Below are 14,518 nucleotides of genomic sequence, written 5' to 3' on the forward strand. Positions count from 1 at the left end.
AACTCACCACTGTTTTGTTCCTTAGGCCCCCAAGAGGCCTAGCCATCCTGCTTTCTTCATTCCACCTTTCAGTCTTCTTATGTTTATTTTACATAAAGTTTATTTTATATAAAGGATTTTTAATACTTAATGGGAGGGATAGATAAAAGTACATACTGGAAGCAGAAGTCCTTACAGTGTTTATTACGTAAAAACCAGAACCATTACATCAGAGGGAGTGCTAGTGCCTTCCTGGGGTTACAACTATGTTGAAGGAGATATTTTATCTTTAATACAAACTCTAAAACTATACCTATACTTTATATGAAGTGAAAAACATGGTGATGCCTTCCTAGCTTTGTGAATTGAGAAACTGGTGATAAAAATTAGTGTAACGTTGATACCGCCCTCTTACCTTCTCTTTGCACTTTTAAAATACCAGTATATTGTTCACAAAACTTCCACAAAGCATCCCTTTCCTCTCTGATCTCTCTACTCTCCATATCAGAAAAATAGCCCTACTTGGAGTTCCAGGGTTAGAAATATAACTCAGGTATAGCATCAGTCCATCTGAATTTTGAAACATGCACACACTCTGCATTAACTGTACAGTCTTCAAGGGGTTTATAGACATCAGCTTTCAATAATATTCTAATGGTAAGTATAAATTTGCTTAAGAATTACTGGAAGTTCCAAAGATATTAGCTCAGTTTACTTGTATTTCTGTTAGATGGATGGGTGGCTAACACTAACGTCATTTTATAAAACCTTACAATAGATTTAATCTATAGACAATCTGAGATAACACCTAGAGCATGTCTTAATGAGAACAGGACTTATCCACGAGACAGGGCTCTACCATTTACTAGCTGCATACTCTTGAGTGAATCATTTAAAATGGCTCATTTTCAGTGAGTTAAGAAAAAAACACAGAGCTTGGACTAGGTGATGCTAGATGATTTCTAAAGATATTTCCAATTATGACAGTCTATGACTTAAAAGTAAGTTTGATCATCGAAATTCAGGAATCTGCATAACAGAAGTAGAGTTTATTATATTGCATTCTTTCATTTAACAAGGCATTATTGAATGTTTGCTCTGTGTGAGGCATTTGGCTGGTGTTTTGGACTGGGCCCTACTTAAGTGGGACCAAAGATTGTGTGGTCTGCCTACCCCACCCAACCCCACTTTCCAGTAAGAACAGAACTTGGATTCGTTTAGATCAGTAGTTCTCAAACTGTAGCCCACATCAAAATCACCAGGAATGCTTGTAACAACAGACTACTGCCCGCCCCCCACAAGGGTTTTTGATTCAGTAGAGCTGGAATGGAGCCTGAGAATCTGTGTATCTAATAAGTTCCCGGATGATGCTACCACTGTTGGTTCAGGGAGCACACTTTGAGAACCACTGATTCAGATAAACAGAAAGACCGTGGGGGGAGCCAAGTCCTACATGAGAGGAGTTACTCCTCTAAAAGTGTTGTTCTTGCCTCTTGGGCACACTTCGCCATGTCCGCTATAACAATATCCACTCCTTCTCCTTTGAGAAGAAGTTAAATTCCTATCCTTTGTGGTTCTGGTGAAATTGCTGGTCTGAGTGCCCATCTCCTCCAGGGACAGAAATGTAACTCCGACTGGGCCTGTCACATTACTGTTATCTCCCTAGTCACACTGACTGGTCCTCGGGGTAAGCATGTGACCAAACACAAGCCAACTGCAGAGGTCTGTCCTAGAATTTTCCAAACTGAAGACAGAGGAGAGCTCATTCTTTCCCTTTGTAAAACAAACTATAAGGATATGGCCCTACAACTGTCAGCAGCTACCTGTGATCAGAGAGAATGAAGGCAACAAACAAAATGGAAGTTGCAGCGAGAATCGACAGAGAGAAAGTGGTCATAAAGTTAAGTCCCTGATCTCGTTATATTTGAGGCAGGCTGTACCCCTGTTCTTCCCAGTTACAAAAGACAATGCATTACTTTTTTTATTGCTTAAATGAACTGGTTAGTTGGGTTTCAATTTCTTACAAGAGAAGAGTTCTGACTAGCGGAAGGTGATCCAAAGATACGTTCCCTGTAAACAAGGAGATAGTACATTAGTTAAAAGTATGAGTTTTAGAGTCAGCAAACTTGAGTTGAATTCAGCCACTTAGCAGGCGTGTGATCTTAAGCAAATCATTTGATCTCTAAGCCTCACACATCTAACGGAAATAGCATCACCCACCTCAGAGCCTCATAAGCATCGACTGAAGTAACTCAGGCAACTTACTGACAAAGAACATTCAATGCATGACACTTGTTAACATGACACCATTTATTGAACGTTTATCTCCCAGGTACTGTCATTAGTGCTTTACATGTTCTTTTTACTAAGTTCTTTAATTTGGGGATGTTATAAGGCACAAGCACACAGGGTTCGGTGGGACAAAAACTTACTCTTTTGTAGAAGCTTGAATATGTAAAAACAGGAATTCTGTGTCCCTAGAGGTGTTTTTGGTGCCACGGCAGAGTTGTGATAACACTCAGTTTTTACTTCTAAAGGTACTTAAATGTTCAGTCATACACTGTAGTTATAGCTACATATTTGTTTTTCCCCACCACTACAAAAAGGCATCGATTTGGGGGTAAAACTTCTAAATTTGAATTCCCACCCTGTATTTGCCAGCTGGGTGAGCTCTCTGAGCCTCAATCAATTTCCTCGTTTGTAAAGGAGGAAGTATTTATAAAACTCAATCTTTACTTCAACTCAAAACAGGTGATCTTGGCAAATTTTCTTGGCAAACATCAACTGACATCTGCAAACTGATTGAAAATTAAAGAAGACAAGTAGAAAGCACAGAGGCAGGGCTGGAGTAGCTGTCGTATAAAACAGGAAGTAGATGTCCCATTAAATGGAAGGAGGATAATGACCAAGCAAGCGATCCTAATCTGCCATCTGTCACGTATTAGAACACTACCTGGAGACACTAATGACCGTTTAAATCCGTATCCTGAATTTGATGATCCAGCTGAGGCAGCACGTGGAACAGCACCTGCTACGGACTGAACTGTGTCCTCCATGATTCATATGCTGAAGCCCTAACCTTCAGTGTGACTGTATTTGAAGATAAGGCTCGTGAGGAGGTGATAAAAGTTAATTGGGGTCATAAGGTTGGGGCCATAATCCAATAGGCCAGTGCCCTTACAAGAGTAAAAGGCACCAGAGCGCTTTCTCTCTACCATGTGAGGACATAGGGAGAAGGCAGCCATCTGCAAGCCGGGAAGAGAGCTCTCACCAGGAACTGAAAAGGCTGGCACCTTGATCTGGGACTTCCCAACCTCCAGAACTGTGAAAGTAAATGTCTGTTGTTTAAACCACCCAGTCTAGGATCTTTGGCTATACCAGTCCAAGCAGACTAAGACAACACCATAGACAAACTTTATCTCTTTCAGTTTTAAAACTGGCCTTGAAATCTTATCATTTTAGAAGTAAGTAGCTCTTAAAGGATTACAAATGCTTTCACATGCATTACAGTTATAGCGTGTATAGTGGTGAAAAAGACAGACATTGAAGTTAGACCAGGATCCAAGCCCCAGCTCTATCCCTTAATAACATGAAATTTTCTATCTGATCAAACAAAGATAATAACTCCTCCTCCACAGTTTTCTCCTAAGGATTAAAATAAGATGATGTATGTAAAGAGCTTGGACTACAGCAAACCTTTAATCAATGACAATTGTTCGACATTTATTCTACAAATATTCATTGAGCACCTAACTCAATACACTGCTAGATACACATCTAGGAATGTAATGGTTAAAAATAAAAGAACAAAAGCAATACAAAAAGAAATAGAAAATGTGATTAGCCCTGTGACGTTTAAAGAAACTCAAGCTGTAATTAAAAACATTCCCACAAAGAAAACTGTAGGCCCAGATTCCTTCATCAAGGAATTATATACCAAATACTTAAGGAAGAGATAATGACAGACTGACATAAAACTTAACAAAGAATAGGAGGAAAAAAGAGAACATTTTAAAATTCATTTATGAGACTAGCACTGCCCTAATATGAAACCTATAACGACTGTAGAAGGCCAACTATATGCTGATCTTATATATGAATACAGATACAAAAATTCTAAACAATATTAACAAGCAATCAGAATTTTATAAAATGAACAATAAATCATGACCGGGTTATATTTATCCCAGAGATACAAGGTTGGTTTAATCAATATGATTCAACACAGCAACAAATAAAGGATAAAAATCATAATCTTATTGATAGAAACAGAAAAGGCACTTGATAATTCAACATCCAGTAATTTTTAAAAAAAAACAACAAAAAAACCTTAGCATACTAAAACACAAAACTTCCTTAATCTGATAAAGAATATTACAAAAATCAACAGCAAACCCCATGCTTCATGATGACCTGTTGAAAGCGTGCTCTTTGAGATGTGGAACAAGACAAGGTTGCTTGTTTGCCCCACTTCTGTTTTATAATGCTTTGGAAGCCCTAGCCAGTACAGAATGGCAAGAAAAAGAATTAAAATACGTAAGGTTTAGAAAGAAATAAAACTGTTATTATTCATAGATAATATGGTTATAATGTTCCTTTGTTGCTTTTAGTTTTATATCCTACATAGAACAAAACAAACAAAGAAACAAAAACTAGACACAGACATATAGTTTAGTGGTTACCAGAGTGTAAGGGGGGAGGAGGGTGGTAGACGAGGGTAAAGGGGGATCAAATATATGGTGATGGAAGGAGAACTGACTCTGGGTGGTGAACACACAATGGGATACATAGATGATGTAATACAGAATTGTACACCTGAAATCTATGTAACTTTACTAACTATTGTTGCCCCAATAAACTTTAATTAAAAAAATGGTTATAATGAAGAAATTCCAAAAGAATTTACAGATAAATTATCAACATTAATAAGTGATTTTATTCGCTGGTAGATACAAAGTCAATACACACACACACACACACACACACAATACACAAGGTGTGTATTGAGCTTGTATCTACCAGCTAATATATATACCTGCAACAAACAGGAAATGAATTTTTTAAAGAACTGTATCACTTACAATAATATAAACAGTATCAAAAAACTAGAAATGAATCTAACAAAAAACATAAAAGACCTGTGGTCAGAAACTATAAAACATCAGTGAGAGGAATTAAAGATGACCTAAATAAATGGAGGGCTATTCCATGTATGCGTATTGGAAGACTCCACGTTGGAAAGAGTTAATTCTCCCCCTAGTTATCTCTGGATTCAATGCAATATGAATCAAAATTGCGACAACTTTTTTGTGTGTGAAAACTGACAAGCTTTTATACATGGAAATGCAAAGGAAAAAGAATAACCCAAGCATTTTTGAGGAAGAAGAACAAGGAGAGAACATTTTCTACTAGATATCAAGACCTATAAACTAGGGTAATTAAGATAGTGTGGCATTCGCACCAAGATTCATAAATACCCAAAGAAACAGAACAGAAAGCCCAGAAACAGACCTCCACATAAATGAGCACTTTTGTAAACAAAGATTTTGGTTATGTAATAGTGCAGATGAAATTGGGCATCCACATAAAAGAGAACAACATACCCCCTACCTCACACTCTACACAAAAATTAACTTCAGGGAGGGAATAATCTAAATGTAAAAGGAAAAAAAAAAAACAAAGCTCAAGAAGGTATTATATATATTTAAAAAATTGTAATTACCATGTGGAAAGATTTCTTAAAAGGAGACAAAAAGCACAAGTCATGCGAAAGTAGGAAAGGGGGGAACTATATCAAAATTAAGAACTTCTGTTCATCAAAACACCATTGAAACAGTGAAAAGACAAGCCAGAGGCAGCGAAAGATATTTGTAACATATAAAACTAAAGGGCTTATATCCAGAATATACAAGTAACTCCTACAAATCAATAAGAAAAAGACAATAAAATAGCAAAATGGGCAAAGAAACTCTACCAGTAATGTCCAAATGGCCAGTCAGCATCATTACTTATCAGGGAAATCCCCATTAAAAATATAATGAGATAACACCTCACATATGCCAGAATTTATAAAATTAAAAAGACTGCTGATACCTTGTATAAATAAGAATATAGAAAACTGGGACCTCTCATACACTGTTAATTAGTCTATAATTTGGTACAACCACTTGGGAAAACCATTTGACATGTACTAAATTTGAATATTTGTATATCCTCAGACCCAGAAATTCCATTTCTACATATATACTGAACAGAAATGCATGTACATGTGCACAGGGAGTCTGGAAACACCATTCATCCCAACGTCCATCAACAGAATAGATAAATTGCATATATTCATACATTAGATTATAATACTGCAATAAAAATAAATGAACTAGTTTCATAAAACTTACATAAAGTTGAGCAAAAAAAGCCAGACACAAAGGAACACACACTCTATACTTCCCTTGTATAAAGTTTGAAAAGTATTAAACAAAACCATATGATGGTGTTTAATGACACACACTTATAAAGACAAACACATCATAGATTCAGATTATCGATTACCTTCCGTGATGGGTAAAAAGAGTAGCGATTGGAAGGGAGCCCCGGGAAGACTAACAAAGTGCTCGTAAGATTCTATTTCTTGACCTGGTCAATAATTATATGGTCGTTTGTGTCACGAAAACTCACTGAGCTGTACTTTTTTGTTTTTTATGCTCTGTATGTGTTAAATTTCACAGTTTAAAAAAATTTAAAAGCACATTCAAATTAAACCTTTCAAAACAATTGTTTTTATGATTTTTGACACTAAAAGTTTAATATTATAGTCTTTAATGCTAGAGGTATTAAACTTCATAAAATCATAAAAGGAACCTTTTCCAATTATACATGTGCTGTTCTTTCAAATAGTATCAAGAAATAAGTGAACATTACATCAGAGGAATGTACATAACGAACTATGCAAATATTCCAACAAGCTATAAGCTAACAGATTATTCCTAGAGATGTTATCATTTTTATAGCTAAATATTGAATATTGTTTCAGAATAATTGGTGTATCACAAAAAAGTCAACCAAAGCCACTTATTAATTTAGCAACTGTGATGTCACTGTAATAACTTGAAAAATTATATTTCAGGTGAACAAACAGGTTTGGTTACCAGTTAGTATTATAGTCTACACAAAAATTCAATAAAGTTCTTAACACAGTTCTTTTCATATCTTTTCTCCATCTGATGGTGGAAAAATTGAGTTTCTATTTTTGTGCGTTTTCTATTTAAATAAAAATGTTATCTGTTGAAAAGTATCTTAGAATCACAACTGACTTGAGATTTCTTTTAGGGTGCAAACAATGAAAGATAGGAATACATTACAAGATAACCTATCTAGCACTTTCCCAGAACCAATCTTTCTCTGATTGATAAATAAAAACTGATAGTAACAGAATGCCACCTTTTAACAATTTACTACTTTAGAAAGATAAGTATATACTAGGTAATTTGTAATGATACTACATTAAGAACTACAAATCAATAAGTAGCACACACCTTAAAACAGATAAAAGATATGCAAAAGTAATTCGTATAAGAAATATTCATAGAAAAAATGAGAATGGTCAATAAACATGAAAATATGCTAAACAATAAGGAATGTTAATAAAGATAAAAGATTTTCCTGTTAATTGCCAAAAATGAAAAAGATCAAGACTATCCAATGTTGATAGGGCATGGAAAAATAAAAGTACTTATTTATATATTAATAGTAGAAATATAAATTAGTACAAACTTTTTGAAAGGCAACTTGACAGTTATCTATAAAATTTTAAACACATACACCTACCCTAGTACTCAGCAATCCCATTTTTTAAATATATCCTATGAAAATAATAGTATAAATATATAAAAACATATTTATAAAAATATTTATAGTATTAGCATGGCGGAATAAGTAAATTTTGGTATATACATACAATGGAATATCAAACATTCATTTTAAAATGCAAATATCTTTGTTACTAATTTGGAAAACTGTCCAGATGTATTACTAAGCAATGAAAATAAGTTGCATAAAAATATATAAAGGATTCATTTTAAATTTTGAAAATAAAAGTACACATATGTGTGTGTGTGTATATATATATATATATATATATATATATATATGAATGAAAAAAGTCTGTGAGTATACACAACAAATGGTAACAATGGTAAATTCTGGAGGGGAAGAGAGTTTTGGTTTGGAGATGAGGAATAAGAAAGACTTTTTATCTTTTATTTAATACTCTTGTATTGTTTAAATTTATTTTAACAAGTATATATTAATTTTTATTTTAAAAATAAAGAAGTATTTAGATTATACATTTATTAAGTTTTTCATTTAACTGATTTACCCCTTTTGGGATTACTTTACTATTGTAATACTTTATGAAGAGTTACTTTATGGTCAGAATGAGATTATTTTCTTAGAACCTCTAAAGGAAAACAAACAAAAAACACCTAGAAACAGCAAATTCTCTACCAGAGTCATTATCAGTTCCTTTTACTGAGGGATAAATAAAATCTAAAATAAACAAGATTACTAACCTACATAAAGCACTTGAAACAACAATGGCAATGTAGTTAAAGATGAAAACCTACCTGGACTACATCCAAAACCATGCCAGCGGAAACTGTTCCAAAACCAGCGAGCAAAAATGGCACCAGTATTTGCAGTGCCATGACCCCACTGGATTCCTTTGGTAATTTTTGGTTTGCTTCGACAACGGCATCTTCATCACCGTCACTCGCTGTGTCTTCATCCTGCAACATGGCAGTAGTTTCTGACGTCTCCCTTTCATCACAGTAATTATAGTTGGCATAGTCGTCATACACTGGGCTACAGCCTGATGGTGTGTGCCCATTGTTGCCATGGAAAGACTGTTCTGAGAAACTGTGGTACTCCAAGTGCTGCTCAGGTCTAGTGCTAAAAGTCTGTGCCGCAGTTGATAATCCATCTTGCCAAATGCCATTAGTCTTTTTGTGCCTGTCTTCCTGGTTTTTCTGGTAAATTACTGGCACCATACTCAACAATAAGTTTAGAAACTTATCAGATTGAACTGTATGTAAGCGTAATGTCCAGTCTACAAAACCTCCTCCGCTACTTGGACCCTCACTTGTTTTATTAACAGATCTTCCTTTACTATTATTAGTCATATTGTCATCGCAAAAGACCCTGTACTCCTTAGATCTCAAGCTTCATGAACCGTAGCAGATGAACAGAACCACACAAACGCTGGTTTAAAGAGGTTGACTTCATTTTGTAGGAAAAGATGTTTAGAAGTTCCACACAGGACTTGGAACTGGAAAACAAAAAATAAAATAAGTTAAAAAAAAATCAGATTAATTATCTTGATACTTAAGATTTTCATAATTAAAGGTATAAAACACGTATGTTCTTAAACCAATCCTAAGGTCCCCACACTATACTTCACGGGCTTAACACGTAACTTCTTTGTGCCATACAACTGCTTTGTTCACAGAAATATAGTACAGAGCTATTTTTTGTGCTCAATCTTGGTTAAAAGTTTTTCTTATCTTTGCATACTTTATGTAATTAATACCTACCGTGTTTCCCCAAAAATATGACCTAGCTGGACCATTAGCTCTAGTGCATCTTTTGGAGCAAAAATTAATATAAGACCCAGTCTTATATTAAAATTATAATATAATATAATATAATACTAGGTATAATATAATATAATACTGGGTCTTATGTTAAAATTATAATATAATATAATATAATACTAAGTATAATATAATATAATATAATACTGGGTCTTATATTAATTTTTGCTCCAAAAGACGCATTAGAGCTGATGGTCCAGCTAGGTCTTATTTTCGGGTTAACACAGTATGTAAAGTCTTCAACTGTCCCTAAAGTTAACTTTACAGTGGACAAATTTGTTTATTAAAGCAATGGCTTCTATTACTATAGAGAGGTCTCGAAATCAAATTGCTACAACCCTTTACATACGTCAGCACACAATAAAAAGGTATATGACATTATATTTTAAGCATATTAAATAATAAACCATGTTATTTTATTTACATCTTAACATACATGTTGTTATTAAATTATGAAGAGACAATGACAATGTTTGCCATTAAAAACACTTGGTAAATATCCTGAATATTGTACAGCACATTTATTTCACATATACAATTAGGTTGGAGTCATATTTATAGCCTGACATAAAAAAATCATTACAATTGATTTAGGAATATAATCCTTCCATTATCTAGGAAATAACCAAAATGAAAAGGGATTACAAATATTCCCTTAATCCTCTGCTTTGCAAGCCAACCAAAAGAAAGCTTGTAATGCACTTACCACTTAACACCCTTCGCAAAGTCTGCTGTGACCCACAATTCCAGAGTAAGCCCGATTGGCTGGCCAACTTAGAACTCTGAGACACAGACACATACATACTATAGCTAGTTTGGGAGTGATAGGCACTGATGTAGCAAGGTCAGACCACCACCTGCCCAGGTAGAGAGCCTATTTGGACAACTGTTGCCATAGCTGCTGATGCTTTCAAAGCCACCTATCACAATGGATCCAAAGGCTCAGGTGTTTCTCAGAAACACTCAGGCTGATCTTATACTTCCAAGAACACCCAAGATCAAGAAATTGGCACTGATTTGATAAGGGATAGATGGCCCCTTGCCTAAATGGACTGCCCACCCACCAAACTAGACTAAGAATTGTTGATGCCAGTGCTGCCGCTTTTAATGAAAATTATTACATTCTTCATCATTTGTTTTGCAAAGACTCTTCTCCTTGGATAGGAAGACCAATACCAAGGAGTGTCAAAGAGAAAAAGAGAAGGGGACAAGTGGGTGGCAGGGCGTGACTCATCTACATCATCATTCACTCACTTTCCTTCTTTCCCTCCTGTGATTATGGAGGGGTCTGGGAATTCCTACTGGGGAACATTCTTAAAATATAGATTCTAGGACCCCAGACCTACTGACACAGAATATCTATCTCTGAGGCCTATAAATCTTTTTTAAAGCTCCCAAGTGATTATAATGCAGACTTCCTTTGGACTTGCACTGAGAATCCAATGAGTAGATTTCATACTAATTGCCATTTTTTGCCACTGCAGATTGGTCGGTATACAGAGAAAGTCAGTGTTCAAAGAAAATCTGATGAAAGGAACCAATGTCCAAAATGAAGCAGAGAAGGAACCAAACCCCCGAAAGAGAAAGAAGGGTAGAAAAACTGCCTGAGAACATTCCATGTAATGAGAGGCTCAGCTGTATATCCCAGCAGCCTGAAATGAGTCAGACTGAGTGAGTTTCACTTCCTTCAATCCACTCACCTCTATGTAACTAGCGAGCTTATCACTGCCTCCAAGAGGTCTTTAATCAAACAAAATACAAAACAAACCTCAAAGGGATTGAGCTTTCAGAGAAATCTACTCCATTGAACCTCCAGGAACGAATACAGGCAGTTTCATCTACCTCTTGAAGAAGAATTATCAGGTTGACCAAAATGGAAATGCTGATAAACCAGAAGGAAGGATGACATCTGTATCACCATCCAGTCACTCTCAAGTTCAGAAAGCTCAAAGTAAGTCCTCAGGACACTTGACCAACTAACACTAAGTAGAAAAATGGGAGGGGAGGGGAAAAAAAGAGGATTTTCCCCAGTCATCGCTCTCAGGATATGTGCAGGACGTGGCTAAGCACGAAGTGAGCTGGCCACTGGGAAGCACACGCAGCAAGTCCAGCTCCTAGTATTCTTGCTTCAACATAAGCTACTCAGAATGTTACATGGAGATACAGATACTCAACCAGGGCCACTGTGCACAGAGACCATACAGAGCCTTTGTGTAGATTTTTAAAAAGGAAGCCCTGGGAATGGAGCTTTGAGCTGGATTTCAGCTCCACTCCATCCAAGCACCTTCAAAGCACCCTCAAAGTACTGCAGAATCTTACACACAGACTGGGCAGTTGGGTGAAATATTAAACCATGCTTAAAGAACATAAAACACAAATGGTGGACATGTATTCTTATTGTTTGCTTGGCATCTTTCCCCAATTTTTTAAACTAATGGTATTTCCATTTCCTGTGTGAAATTGTCCTTCCCCTATTCCATCAGGTTCTGGTAGGTCTATCAATTATAGTTCCAGACCACTTACCGACAGGTGGCTCAAGCAGGAGCTGAGTCTTTCCCTGAAATTTCATATATTTTTTGACTGCCTGCTAGATTACACAATTAATAAAATAGGTACCATTCCTGCTTCTGATGGGGAGGACAAACAATCAGGTAAGCAAAAAAAAAATAAATGAGATCATTTGTGACAAAGGCTATAAAGGAAAATGAATGATTTACAGGGCTACTTTAGAGTGGAAGCCCTCTGGGATCGTTTTCTCACTTCCCTTTGGAATAACGTATTTCTGAAGCCATCACTGTATCTTCCTCCTCAAAAGGTTCCCTCTACTGCCATCACCATCACTACCACTTAGAGGAAAGCCCATCTACATGAGAAGATCCATAGAAAGACAGAACCAAAGCTAAGCCATGATGAAAGGGTCCTGGCAGCATAATTAAAACCTCTATTTCATTTATTTAAAGCCCTTTCCACCCTTGTTCTTTCCAGTTATATGGGTCAATAAAACCCCGTCATTGCTGAAGCTAGTCTGAGTGGTGTTTCTGTTTTAACAGCTATTTTTTCAATAATGCAATTTGGTGGTAGAAATTATCTTTCTATAAGCGCATGGCATGGACCACAAGTCACCATAGGGCACTGAGGAAAATGTGCTTATTTTTATTTTATCCTTCATTTCATCCAGTTCCTGAGTGATCATCAGTTATTCTAATACTTGCTTATTGATGAGGTCTATTAGTGGCCTTAAAAATCCCTTAAACTTCCCTCCTTTCAAGAAATCACTTAGAAACTCTTCTTGTCGCATAATGGGTTACAATCAAAATATTTTGTGGTTGATTTAAAATGGATAATGTACACATATATGAAAATAAGTTAAAATTATATTATATTATATATCATACTAAATATCAGTTATTCTGCATTGTTATTCATCCATGAATAGGAGTAGAAACAAGTAAAAATTTAAAAAATAAGTTAATAGAATTGGTCAAAGTTTACCCTAGCTTAGCGATGCTTGAGATAAAAAATGTTAGTGGAGATATTTATAGGTCACTCTTTAGCTACTTACTAGGTTAGATTAATCCAGAACCAACATAGCCAAAACAGAGAGTGTCTTTAAAACTTTAGTGGCTCAGGTTTAAATTCTGAATTTTCTTTGTAAGTTATAAAGTAATAAATCCTTAGGAAGAAAAAAATAAGTCCTTTATTTTTCTAATGGCTTTATTCACTAATGGCCAATATTTGCACAAGACAGGAAGTTTTTTTTAAAAATACCATCTGTAGTATGTACGACAAGCAGAGTGGTTAGTTAAAGTTGTGGCTTGGTGCTTTTTTCCCTCAAACTGCTACATTAAAAAAATTCTTTATATGCTCATGCAATGTCAATAAAAATATCAGGCATGATTCAAAAACCTTAGATTGAATTGGCTGTATCAAATGTTGTGCAGTTTTGTTCCAAAGACGCCTTAGGCGCTGTGTGCAGCCAACACAGGGTAACTCTATTTTTAGTGCCTTAGAGACACTTGCTACTCAAAGTATGGTCTGTGGTCCATCACCTGCGAATTTGTTAGAGATGCAAGCTCTCAGCTCCCAGCCCTCCCCCAACTTACTGACGCAAACCCTGCACTTTTAATAGCATCCCCAAGTGGTGTGTGAAACTTACACATGAATGTTTGAGACGCACCTCCCTGTACATGCAAAATGGAATCTGATTTACACCCATCAGACTGAAAATTAGATATATTAAAAAACGCTTCCGGAATTTTAGGGGACAGAAAGGATGCTAATGTGTTAAAATATAAAGAAAAAAATAATCACCTTTTCAAGAAAAGGGAAAGAAAGAAAGGAAGCTAACATGCCAAAATTTAAAAGAAAAACAAAACTTTCTTTTGAAGAAAAGTGAGAGAAAAAAAAATGATTTGCCACATGGAAGCTGAAGCTTATCACTTTTCTTCTACATTTTAAGGCTAAGAGTGTCTCATAATTTTCAGCTATCCCACTTCAAATATTTACTCAGGGCACGTCTATTCATCCAGAGCCCTTCTCTTTCCCCTGTCCTGGAGGGGAAGCCGCAAGATACCCGGATGAGCAGGTCACACTAAATTACATTACCTTCTTCCATTGGGTGATGAAACGGGACAGCTCCTACTCTGAGGTCTTCCTCAGGCGGTGGCCTAACACCTTCCCTCGCTGGGACATCTTCACCCAGGGAGATGAAGCCAGATCTCCCTTCCCCAAACTGTACTCTCCCTCAAGAGTGCTCCCTGGTACACAGGACTGCAAAGTCTGTTCCACGGCACAAACTCACTCCAGGAGACTATATGCAGATTAGATAAACCACAGGTACACAGTGTTGTTGCTGAATTATCTTGGCATCAAACTGAAACAATGACCTAACT

General features: G+C 36.0%; 1 protein-coding gene across 4 annotated transcripts in view; it reads right to left on the reverse strand.

The window, feature by feature from the left end:
• SLC41A2 (solute carrier family 41 member 2) overlaps window positions 1-14,518 on the reverse strand; it is a 105,915-nt gene that overhangs the window by 73,524 nt on the left and 17,873 nt on the right. For 3 of the 4 annotated variants that reach the window (XM_019728466.2, XM_074326246.1, XM_074326245.1), the window contains exon 2: window positions 8,601-9,301. In XM_019728466.2, coding sequence (XP_019584025.2) covers window positions 8,601-9,155 — 555 coding nt within the window. In that variant the 5' untranslated portion in view covers window positions 9,156-9,301. Of the gene's footprint in view, window positions 1-8,600; window positions 9,302-14,231; window positions 14,445-14,518 lie in introns of those variants that run through there. The other variant, XM_074326247.1, reaches the window with a different exon arrangement.

Source organism: Rhinolophus sinicus, linkage group LG02 (genome assembly GCF_036562045.2).
Source record: "Rhinolophus sinicus isolate RSC01 linkage group LG02, ASM3656204v1, whole genome shotgun sequence".
NCBI lineage: Eukaryota > Metazoa > Chordata > Mammalia > Chiroptera > Rhinolophidae > Rhinolophus > Rhinolophus sinicus.